Here is an 11,995-nt window from a genome sequence, read left to right on the forward strand (position 1 = left end):
GTTTATAGCGGCACTGTTCTCAACCGCCAAGAGATGGGAACAATCCAAATGTTCTTCTACACATGAGTTAATAAACAAAATGTGGTAAGTACACATGATGGAATACTATGCAACAGTAAGAAGGAATGAGGTCATGAAGCATAGGACAACATGCATGAACCTTGAAGACATAATGCCGAGTGAAATAAGCCAGACACAAAAGGAGACATAGCGTATGTTACCACTAATGTGAACTCTGTGAAAAATGTAAAATAAATGTCTTATACTATAGAATATAGGGGACCTAGAGATAGTCAGAAGCTACTGAAGGGAGAACAATAATCTAATATGAACAGATATGATAATGAGGGTGATCTTAATGGTATGGGAATGGTCAGGTGTGACTATGGCTCATTCATGGGATTATAAATATCAGTGATGCATCGAAGGTGAACATGTTCATAAATGGTTGTTTAAAGGCATGTAACCCATAGAGTAGCACCGCAAACCTAAATAAGCATTAACATGATATATTTATAAGGTATGACACCGGTGCAGCCATTATGTAATAATGACTATATATAAGAGGAATATCTTACCAACTCTACACAAATACTAGGGATGAATAATTAGCTACTGATAAGAGTTCTGGGATGTATTATGTTATGATAATTGTTTAAAGTTGAGTAATGATGACTGTACAACTAAGTAAAGAGAATGTAAGAAACTGACCATTTATCTTGGGATAGAATATATATTAAGTAAAGTTAGGAACCCGCTACTTAATAAATCAAGCCTTTGACTTGAGGCTTGCTCTTTTGAAATTTAGGGCTGTAAATAAGAGGCTGAGCCCTTCTATAACTATGTCTAAGAGGCACTACCAGGGAACCTCTTTTGTTGCTCAGAAGTGGCCTTTCTCTCTCTAAGCTCAACTCAGCAAATAAATTCATTAACCTCCACCCCATGAGAGACATGATTCCCAGGGGAATGAATCTCCCTGGCAATGTGGGACATGATTTCCAGGAATAAGCCTGGCCCTGGCAAGCAAGAGATTGAAAATGCCTATTTGAGCAAAACGGGGAAAAAAAGAAAGGTAACCAGCTGAGGTCACAGTGGCTAAGAGATCCCAAATAGAGTCAAGAGGCTATCCTGGAGATTCCTCTTATGCAAGCTCCAGCTAGACATCCCAAATGGTCACAGTATGCCATGTCCTTACCAAAAGCAGTCTCCAAATACCTAGGTTCCTACCTAATATTCTATAAAAGATGCACTCAGTAAGTTTTATCTTTCAGAAACTTAAATCCACCAGAGTGTTCCTACACTAGACAAGTCCTAAAACCCAGAAGCAACAGCCTCTTTAAGATCAACTATCAAATGTGGCCCTGTTCCCCATACTGTTGACACCCCCTTTAATATGAACAAGTTAGGGTGCTCACTGCCTGGACACCCCTGAAGACAGAAAAAGAGATTAAATGAGAGGAAGGGGTAGCAACAAACAAGATGAGATTTAACAAAGATCTACAAATACTGAAACTTTATATAATTATATACATATTTTTGGATCCTGGGTGTTGGAATGGAGGGAAGGAGGTAAATGACATGGTGGAACTGTTGCCTATAGCATCCTTTGGGATGTGCTCTATAGATGCTTGTTGAATTGTGCCTTGAAGGTCTTCCCCCTTCTGTATTTACTTCGCATTGCATAATAAGAAAAGAACTGAAACTGTGGAACTGTACACCATAAAAATTTTTGAAATTACCTATATGACTGCTTATTGATCTGTACATCAAGAGATGACATCTTTCTGTATGTATGTTATTTTTACAGTAATGGAAGTAGCTGAAGTTGTGGAACTGTGACGCACGACATTCTTTGAAATTTGCTCCCTAATTACTTGTGAAATCGTACTTTGAAAGTTATCACTGTTATGAATACGTTCAAGTTCACACTAAAAAAAAAGCAGTAGGATCTCAGCATGGCCAGCCAGCCTGCGCTCCCAGTGCAGATCCCACGTCCTGGTTGGAGAGGGAACAGAGTAACCCTTGTGCACATACTGGGTGTATGTCTGATGTAATCTGTCTGGTAGTGGCCTGAGGGACTCACAGTCTTAGAACTTGCCCTGAATATAGAAGGTGGCTCACAGAGCTCTCCTTGCTAACGCTGTGGGAAAGCAGTCAAGTGGCTGCTGTGGCAAGGAATTGCTGGCTGTAAGGCACAGAGAGCAGAGTCAGTCAGCGAGGAAACTTACCTAGGGAAAAGCCTAGGGCCAAATGTTCATGCCCAACCTAAAATACATGTGCAGAAAGGACCAGGGAAACCCCATGCTTTTGCCTGGAGCTATTCTCTAAACTTATTGTATGGATAAAATCTGAAAGCAAGCACTCCCACATGTCAATCTGCAAAGACTGGGAGAAGTGTGTCTCCCCACTACCACTTTTTTTTTTTTTGGTTAGCTCCTGACATTTAAAGAAATTCCTGGATACAAGCTTAAGGAACAGACACCTCAGTGTCTAAATTCCAGCAATAACACAATAAAATATCAAAATTTCCAGGTTTCAACAAAAGATTACAAGATATACAAAGAAACAGGAAGCAATGGCCCAGGCAAAGGAGAAAATTAAAACATCAATGAGGAGGATCAAACTTAGGATATTCCAGACAAAGATTTAAAAAAAAAAAAAAAAAAAATAGCCCTAAATAACTTTAAAAAGCTAAAGGAAAATATGGAAAAAGAACCAAAGGAAATATCAGGAAAATAACAGATGAACACAAAGAGAAAAATCAATAGAGAGATGGAAATTATGAAAGGAACCAAACAGAGCTAAAGACTACAGTAACAGAAATTAAAGTTTCCTAGAAGGGTTTGTGCTGGTTTGGATGTATCGTGTCCCCCAAAATGCCACGTTCTTCAATGCAATCTTGTGAGGGCAGATGTATTAGTGTTGGAATCTTTGGATTAGGCTGTTTCCATAGAGATGTGACCCACCAACTGTGGGTAATACCTTTGATTAGATTATTTCCGTGAAGGTGTGGCCCCACCCATTCAGCATGGTCTTGATTAGTTTACTATAAAAGCTCAGACAGAGGGAGCTCAGTGCTGCTGCAGCCAAGAGTGACATTTTGAAGATGGCCATTGAAAGCACTTTTACTGAAGGTTTTGGAGATGACAGCCCAGAGTTTGCTCCAGAGAACTAAGAGAGGACAAAATGCCCCAAGAGCAACATTTTGAAGAATGCAGAGGAGCTGGAACACAACCTGGGATCAGCAGACACCAGCCACGTGCCTTCCCAGCTAACAGAGGTTTTCCGGACACCAATGGCCTTTCTCTGGTAAAGGTATACTTGTGTTGATGACTTAATTAGGATATTTTCATGGCCTTCAGACTGTAAATGTGTAACCAAATAAACCCCTTTATAAAAGCCAATCCATTTCTGGTATTTTGCATAAAAGCAGCATTAGCAAACCGGAACAGGGTTCAACAGCAGATTGGAGATGGCAGAAAAAAGAATGCAGGAACTTGAACATAAAACATAAAAACATAAAATGAGTCTGAGGCACAGAAAGAGGAAAGAATAAAGAAAAGGATACAGAGTCTGAGGAACCTGTGAGACACCATAAAGCATACCAACACATGTATTGTGGGAGTCCCAGGAGGAGAGGAAGAGATAAAGAGACAGAAAATATTCAAAGATAAAATGGCTAGAAACTTCCCAAATTTAATGAGAGACATAAATATATACATTCATGAATATACACATGATGCTCGACAAACTACAAACAGGATAAACCCAAACAGACTCATACCATGCCATGTTATAATCAAACTCTTGAATGCCAAAGACACATACAAGGGGGCCAATAAGTGCTGATTTCTCATCAGAAAACATGAAGAAAGAAGCATGAAGACATGTTAAAAGTGCTGAAAGCAAAAACTACCAACCAAGAACTCTGTATCCGGCAAAACTGTCTTTCAAAAGCTGAAGGATTCTGTCACCACTAGACCAGCCCTACAATAAATGCTAAACGGAGTTCTGCAGGTTGAAAGAAAAGGACCTAGACAACTGACTGAAGTCACATGAAGAAATAAAAATAGGGGGACCTAGGAACATAGGAACATAGTTAATGTACGCTATTAGAGTTAAATTGATAGAATGTTAAATTTAAGCCCCATGGTACCCACAAAGAAAATATGAAAGAATATGTGAACTCAGCACAGGTACCAGTCGTGGAGGGCAAGGGCAAAGACAAATTAATGTGCAATGAGTATAGGGTTTCTATTTGGAGATAAGGGAAAGTTGTAGCAATGGATGGTGATGAGGGTTCTGTAACATTTGAAGTATGATTAATCCCACCAAATGGTATGCTTAGAAGGGGTCAGGATGGGAAAATTTATGTTGCACATATTTCCATGATTAGGAAAAAAAGAAAGAGAAACTAAAGAAATAATGACAATCAAATCCAATACATGATACTAATGTGATGTAAGAATGGAAGAGAAAAGGTTGAAAACTGGGGCAAGATGGCAGCCATCCCAGGCGTGAACAATTTATGGAAACCAAATATATAGCCTAAAAATAAAATACGGACCTAAATACCCAGTACTGACCCCTCTGTAAGATTTATAACAAAAATTAGTATGAATGGAGTTAAAAGTTCTAATGGAGTAGTGGAGCCAAGAGCCATATCAGTGCTAGCAAATTAGCAGAATTCATATAGCATCATAGTTGTCCCACAAGAGTTTCGGGGCCAAGTGATGTCTAAAGAAAATATGAAACCCCCTCAGCCACCTAAAGGTCAGTGTCAAAGCAATTAATAAAAAAGAAAAACCAGAGGCCCTCCCCCATTCAATTTAAGCAATCTTTATTTTCCACAGTAGTAAATTTTCTAGATACAGCTTCTAGACCTCAAAGTCTGGACACGAAGTTCCCATTCAAATGCTATTCATGTGAAGACACTGTAAATGATACTAATGTTTATCTATTTGAAATATGTAAGTTTTACTACAAGGGGAAAAAAAGGACATTATTAAGACATAAGAAAAAAAATCAGAATATAGAATTTAAGATCTTTTTGTAAATATTACCCGTTAGTGGGTACTTACAATTTGCCAAGGACTGTGATACGACCTTTATGTACATTATCTCCTTCAAACCTACCAACCCTATGAGGTAGGTAATCCTGTCCCACTTTCAAATAGAAACTAGTAACTGCCAGAAGCACAACTACAGATGAAAGCAAAGGAGAAGAAAAAAAATTTAAAGTAGGCACCAATATATTTAAAAAAGAAAGAAAAAGCATAGGTCATTTAGAGTAACAGAGCAAAAGAGTTATATTTCTTACCAGCCTCCAAGGAATCACTGTATCAAAGCAGACCTTGGCTGATGTTTTGATGACCCTGGCACATCTAAAAATGCCCATGGTAGTATAAACACAGAAGGCAAGGAAAACCAAGAAAAACTTCATTGAAATGATTTTTTTTTTAAGTTCTGACACTTAAAAACTATGTGCCAATTATCTGGAAAACTCATGTATATTACGCACCTTATTCTATAGTGAGAACGGTATAGAAGTCTATAATAAAAACAGTGATCATAAGACTAGAAAAAAAAAAGCATCAAAAGAGGGAATGGCTAGCCATTTGGGGAAGTCAAACAAGTCCTCACAGAAGTGACATCACAGCCAGGTTTAAAGAAGAAATAGAAATTTGCTAGGCTTATTAAAAAATGGGAGGAAGAGAATACTCTATGAAGAACGTATGAAATAGTACAGACCTTGGTGATAGACTCATTACTGCAAACATTTTATTGAGTTCTCCTATGTCCCAGGCCCTGGGAATACAAAGATGACTACAACAGTCTGTGCTCTCAAGAAGTGCAAATCTAGTGGGAAAAAGATGCAAAAAATATATAATACCTAGTGGTATTAGAGAAGTGATTGAGACGTATGTGGAGTATGAAGGGAACACAGGCCTGGAGCCCAGTAGAACTTAGGGACAGTCAGGGAAGGTTTCCTGAAGAAGGTAAGGTCTAAATTAAATCTTACAGGAGGAAAAGGAATAAGACTGGAACACAGGGCATATGGAAGGGCAAAAGGCAGGGCAAGAACCAAATATCAAGAGCCCTAAGATGCCATTCTAAGGAGTATGGAACTTAGCACAGACAAGAAGCTGCTGATAGAGGTTTTTAAACAAGAGGGTGACTTGATACTTGTCTTTTAAAATAACTCAGGCAACAATATGGAAAACATGCTAGAGAAAGGAGAAAATGGCATGGAGAACCAGGAACTCACACACAAATGATTAAGGCCTGAAATAAGGCTCAAATGTTCGTTAAATTAACAAATGAATTAATGAAAAAGGAAGACCAGATAAAGGAGATAAGATAAATTTCCAAACTGAGGCACATATAAGCTATAACGGTAGCTACAGCCAGAGGGCAGTTGGGGAAAAAAAAAGATCCACGTAAGTTTTCTAATTCAGCTGACTAAGGTTATGGGTGCTTCATTAACCAAGCTAAGTAATTATTGGAAGAGAAAGAGAAGTGAGTTCAATATGAAGTGCCTGTGGGTCACCAATAGGCAGTGGAGTATACAAATCTAGGCAGAAAAGAGAGATCTGGGATTCATCAGTCTACATGAGGCAGCTAAGGCCTAGGCACATGAAGACTCCCAGGGAGAAACCACAAGTCAAGAAAAGATGCTATGGAGAGAATAATACAGCTAACATTTGAGCACTAGTAATAGCTGATTTAATCCTCATAATAACCTATGCAATAGAGACTATTATCCCATTTTAAAGGTAATTAAGAAACTTTCTCAGTATCACATGACAATTGAACAGTAAAAAAGAAGCAAGTAAGACCTAGGAGAGATTAGAGGAGGAAAAGGAACAAGCAGCATTGGAAATCAAGTAAGAGGATTCAAGAAGAGGTAATCTGTGGTCAACACCATGGAAAAGTCAAATAGGATGAAAAATAGGGGAGAAGGGACATGGGATATTTCACAATTGGGGGACATGATACCTACCATTTACTTTACTTGTACAGTTTCAGGAAGAAGTGGGTTGCAAAATGACTTGAGGAAGTGAAAACAGTGATCATAGGACTAATCTCTGAAGAGGTCCAGCAATGAAAGAACCCAGCACTAATATTTACCAAGCCAGTAACATTTAGAGCGACATCACATTCATTTAATATTTCCAGTCTTAAAGATGGGGGAAGATTCAGAAATGCTAACTTGTTCCAAGTCACACAGCAGTAACTGTTTACACCTGAGGTGGCATAAAGCTATGAACAAATGGCTATTTAAAACTACAATGGCATACATGATTGAACAAGAATTTCTTAAGAATCTAATCTGGGCATTGCAGTTTTGTAACAGTCATTGTGACAGTATCTAATTTGCCTTAGGAAAGCAAAACAAAAAAAAATTGGTTTGAGAAAAAAACATGTTGGAAAGTGTCAACTTTAGCCTGTCAGCAGAGTTCCTTTTAATAAAGTTTCCAATAAAAACCTATAAATCCATAAAACAAATAAATATTAATATCCAACTCCAGCTAAGAAAATGTGTACTACATTACCCCAAGGTTCAGGGGGAGAAAAGAGACACAACTGCAGATGGAATTTACAATCCAAAACATAAAATTTCTCCCTCTTCCCTCCTAAGATTTGCCCTAGTACTATCCTCCAACTTCTTAAATACCAAAGACCTGGACATTAAGTCAACCAGAAAAGCTGGAAGAACTTGAAAAATTCTCAATTACATCCGTGGTAAATTAGTAAGATTATTTATTCTATGTGATAAGTTCCAAAACAAAAGGTTTCACTTAACTTATCAAGCTTGACTGGCCTTTGTTAAAAACTTTTTCCATTTCTTTTCCACAGGAAACAGCACTCTTCCAAAACACTGAATGTTTTCCCTGGGTAATATTAAATTCCCTCATCTGTTCTCCAAAGTCACTCATTCTTTCATTGGGCCAGGTGCTGGTCAGACCCTGAGACAAAATAAGATTAGTCCAAACTTCATGAAACTTAATGCTAGTAGAGGAAACAAAACATCTAATTAATAACACAACTTACTACAACTGATTTACTCCTGCTAAGGAGAAACAGTGTTAAGAGAACTTAACCAGGATGGGGTGGCTTTCCTTAGGAAGTAATAACTGAGCTGATATAAGAAAGTATAGATTAGAAGGAAGAGGAATAGACATTGGAGGTGGAGGAAACTCCCGAAAACTAAGGGATAAGAAAGAGGTTTTCCAGAAACAAGAATAAAGTCAGTGTGACTTGAACCCAGAAAACCAGAAGGAAAGGGGCCCAAAATGTGCTAGATAGGAAGAGGGATCACTGAGTATTTTGGTCTTTATCCTAAGAGAATGCGAAACCTTTGACCCGTCCTAAGCACATGATGCTTGGAGATACACATTTTTAAACAATTACTCTTAAATGCATTAAAATTCCTTCGGAAATACATTCTCATGCCTATACAACACATAAACTTCCCTAACAAGCCATTTCTCAATATCGCCCAACTCAGAGCACGCAAAAAAAAAAAAAAAAAAAAAAAAAAAAACGCTTCGGGTTAAGTATTACCTTAAGGGAGAGAAAGGCAGTCTGAAAAGAAAAAAAAAACTTTGAACAGATGGCGGCTACAAATATTAAGAAAAAAAAATGAACTTAACCTTTACATAAATAATGGAAAGAGAGAGCATAAAGCTTATAGCTGTTTCCCACTTACATGTAAGTTTTAAACAGGTGTGCGTATATATATATAATTTAATTGTACGGCTTTTAACATTTAACGGCAACGACAGAAACTTAACTACATTCTAATGTCTAGAAATAAAATCAGAGCCTGATTAACGGCTTTGGTGCCCAGATGATTTCAACGTCTTGTAGTGCTATCCTTCCCTTCCTCACTTTTTTCCTAAATCAGTAAGAAGCTGACTTCCTGAGTGCATTTTTGGTTTCGGTTTTGAAAGAATAAAATGTCCCCTTATTCATAACTTTCTTTACTGCCGGCCTGAGAGGTGCCACGAGACGTGACAGACACCCAACAAATGCCCGAGGTTTAAAAGGCTGCCAGGAACCCGGGCGCCTGACGGTAACTTTTCCGCCCGCTCCCACAAACCCCGGGACTCGCCGGCCTCCCTCTACCCGGATCCGTCCCCGCCCCTCAGCCCGGCAGCAGGGAGCCGGGCCAGGGCAAGGCCAGACCTGCCGGGCCGGAGCAGCGGCCGCCACCTCTTTCCCTCCGGCTGAAGTGGGTTGGACCTGGCCGGGAAGTGAGGAGGAGGTAGGGAAGCATGGGCATTACCTGGAACCGGAGCCCGCCTGAGAGGACCCTGGCAGAGGGGGCAGAGCCGGGTAGTCGTCACAGCGCTGCCGGCGGGAAAGGCGGATCTGAGGAGCTCTCCGGGTGCCCAAGGCCAGCAATGCCGTCACCCCAGCAGCCGAGGAAGATAAAGCACCCGCCGCCCAAGCCTCTCCGCCCCCTACCTCCCACCCCTCTCCGCTGCGTCACGCGCCCTGCGAGAGCTGATCCTGCGTTCCATTGGTGGTCCCGGCGGCCTTAGGCTCCGCCCACCGTCAGCAGCCGCCCCACCCCCTTCCGGAGCTCGCTGGTACCCGGAGAGAGAGACCCCGAAGTGGCCCTAACGTCCTGCGAAGGAAGCTTCACACTAACAGACCGGACTTCGGCGATAACAGCTTGCTTTCCATTTCCACCCCAGCGATCAGATTTGCGGCAGAAACGGAACCGAGGCAGCTTGAACGGAGAAACTTCCTGCAAGTGCGAAACAGCACCCTGCAGGGTAGTACGGAACTGGGGAGTATTGCCTTTCTTCACTAGACTCCCAGAAGCCGCTTCAGGGACTTGAAATCATTGCAATTAGAGCTGATGCTCTAGGAACAAAATAGAAGCCGTGGCCCGAGGGGCCGTCATGGGATGCTTTAAGCCTTGTAAGCCATACTTGACTGTGTCCTTAAGCAGCGTGCAAACTAGATGAGGAGGCAGTAGTAAGACACATGAAATAATGGGGCAATTAAGTAATTTAGAGTTCTTTCCTGCTCTTTGGGACTTCATGATCAAAGAAAAAACTAATGATGCAAAGAGATTTTAAGACACGGATTAGATACACTGTTAATTGTTAGAATTCCTGAAGTTGCAAGGGTACAGTTGATTTAGGGTAAAAGTGGGTGAAAAGGGAATGATGACCAGAGCCGAGACTAAAGAGCCACATTAACAGTCTGCAAACTGGTTAAGCTCAACTGGCTGGCCTAATCACTCCGTCCCTACTCCAAACAAGTTGGATGACCACCGTTGACTGGGTCAGCCTTCCCTGAGCCAGTGGATTGTATTTACCTCACCTGAACATCTCTCTGTGGACCTTTTAACTGAATGGATTTATACAGGGTCCCCTGGGTGCAAAGCAAGCAGCACTGGTCACCCCAAGGCAGAGCAGGCTTCAGCACTGAGTTGAGTTAAATACTGCCCAGTTTTGCTTCTTCTATCACAATTGTGATTGCTGCTTCTGCCAACTGGATGGGGAGAGGGTCCTATAGACACCAACTTCTTTTGGGTTTCATCTCTCCCCTCCCACCAATTAAAGAGCAGTAGGAACACGGACTGGTTGCTATTGGGACACTGCTGATGACCACTGTCTACGTATACAAGAAGACTCTTGCTTTTTAGTTGCTTCATTTATTCATTCAAAAACTACTAATTGTGTGTTGTGCTAGAGACACAGCAGTGAATAAAACAGAGGAGGTCATTGCTCTTAGAAGCTTATGTTTCTAGTTGAGAATATAAATATTTTTAAAAATCTACATCAGAACATTTTAGATAAGTGTTGAAAAGAAAACAGAATAGAGTGGTCAGGGAAGGACTGAGTAGGTGATCTGAGCCAGAGACCTACACATTCTAAACAAAGGACAAGTTGCATTCTAAACAAAGGACAATAGGTACAAAGGCCCTGAGGCTGAACAAGCTTGGCTTGTTTGAGTAGGCTTGGGTATGGTGAGTGAAGGGTATGAGACTGAGGTTTCAGAGTTCAGCAGGAGGTAAATCAGATTGTTTGGATATTTGATGTTCTTGTTGTTTAGAGCAAAGGAAAGTTAAAAAGGATTTTTGTGGGGTTTTTTAATCAACCTATTTTATAGAGAGTGGCTTGGAGAGGAGCATGGATGGAAGCAGGGAGAATCCAGAGAACAATAGGAAGCTATCAGACAAATCCATGGGACAGATGGTGATGATCTGGATTAGGAAATAGAACTGGAACTATTTTAGGATATTTTCTTGAGGTGCAGATGTGAAGAAAGACAGTAAATCAGTTAACTCCCTTAAGCAACTGGGAGGATGGCAGTGAAATTTAGTGCAAGAGAGGAGATTTAGATTTAGTGCAAGAAAGAATATACAGTATGATTGGAGGGACCCTGAAATCCTCTGCTGAAACCCTGAGACTCCCCCACCAACAGCCTGAAAATCTCACATCCCTTGATCCTTGGGATCAAGGGTCAGTTAAATGCTAATGTCGGCTTCATCTTCTTCCAAATATCATGTATAGAGAACTTGTACTAGGTGCTGGGGATATTAAAAAAATGAATAAGAACAGCTCTTCTTCTGGATACAGTGGGAGCAGAGGGTGTAATTATCACCTGGCTGGAGGAGAACGAAGGGAGAATGGAGGAAGGCTAACTAACCATAGCCTTCTGAAAGCGTAGTGGTTTGGTTGCAGGCAAGGGGAAGGTACATTCCAAGCAAAGTTAAAACAAACAAACAAACAAACAAACAAAAAAGGTAAAAGGCCACAAGACAATAGGGAGTCAGAACCATCCAGGAGACATGAAGGTAGTCGAGTATTGTAACAGTGTAGGGTAGCAACTGAGGAGTGGCAAGAGGTAAAGCTGGAGTCAGGGTTTAAAGGTTTGTAGGCCATCCTGAGACATTCTGATCCAGACTCTGTTAGACAATGGGGAACCAGTGAAGGACCTTAAGCAGGAGAGAGTCATGATTTAGGGA

The 11,995-nt window shown here is 40.7% G+C and overlaps 1 protein-coding gene across 4 annotated transcripts in view; it reads right to left on the bottom strand.

Moving 5' to 3' along the window:
• Window positions 1-9,453, bottom strand: part of SOAT1 (sterol O-acyltransferase 1) — a 70,002-nt gene extending 60,549 nt beyond the window's left edge. The window contains exons 1-2 of one of the 4 annotated variants that reach the window (XM_037825254.1): window positions 9,293-9,453; window positions 7,808-7,970 (exon numbers count right to left, since the gene is read on the bottom strand). In XM_037825254.1, coding sequence (XP_037681182.1) covers window positions 7,808-7,940 — 133 coding nt within the window. In that variant the 5' untranslated portion in view covers window positions 7,941-7,970; window positions 9,293-9,453. Of the gene's footprint in view, window positions 1-7,807; window positions 8,514-9,292 lie in introns of those variants that run through there. The other 3 variants (XM_037825256.1, XM_037825255.1, XM_037825253.1) reach the window with 3 other exon arrangements.
• Between the last annotated feature and the right edge of the window lie 2,542 nt (window positions 9,454-11,995).

The sequence above is a fragment of the Choloepus didactylus genome, chromosome 2, assembly GCF_015220235.1.
Source record: "Choloepus didactylus isolate mChoDid1 chromosome 2, mChoDid1.pri, whole genome shotgun sequence".
NCBI lineage: Eukaryota > Metazoa > Chordata > Mammalia > Pilosa > Megalonychidae > Choloepus > Choloepus didactylus.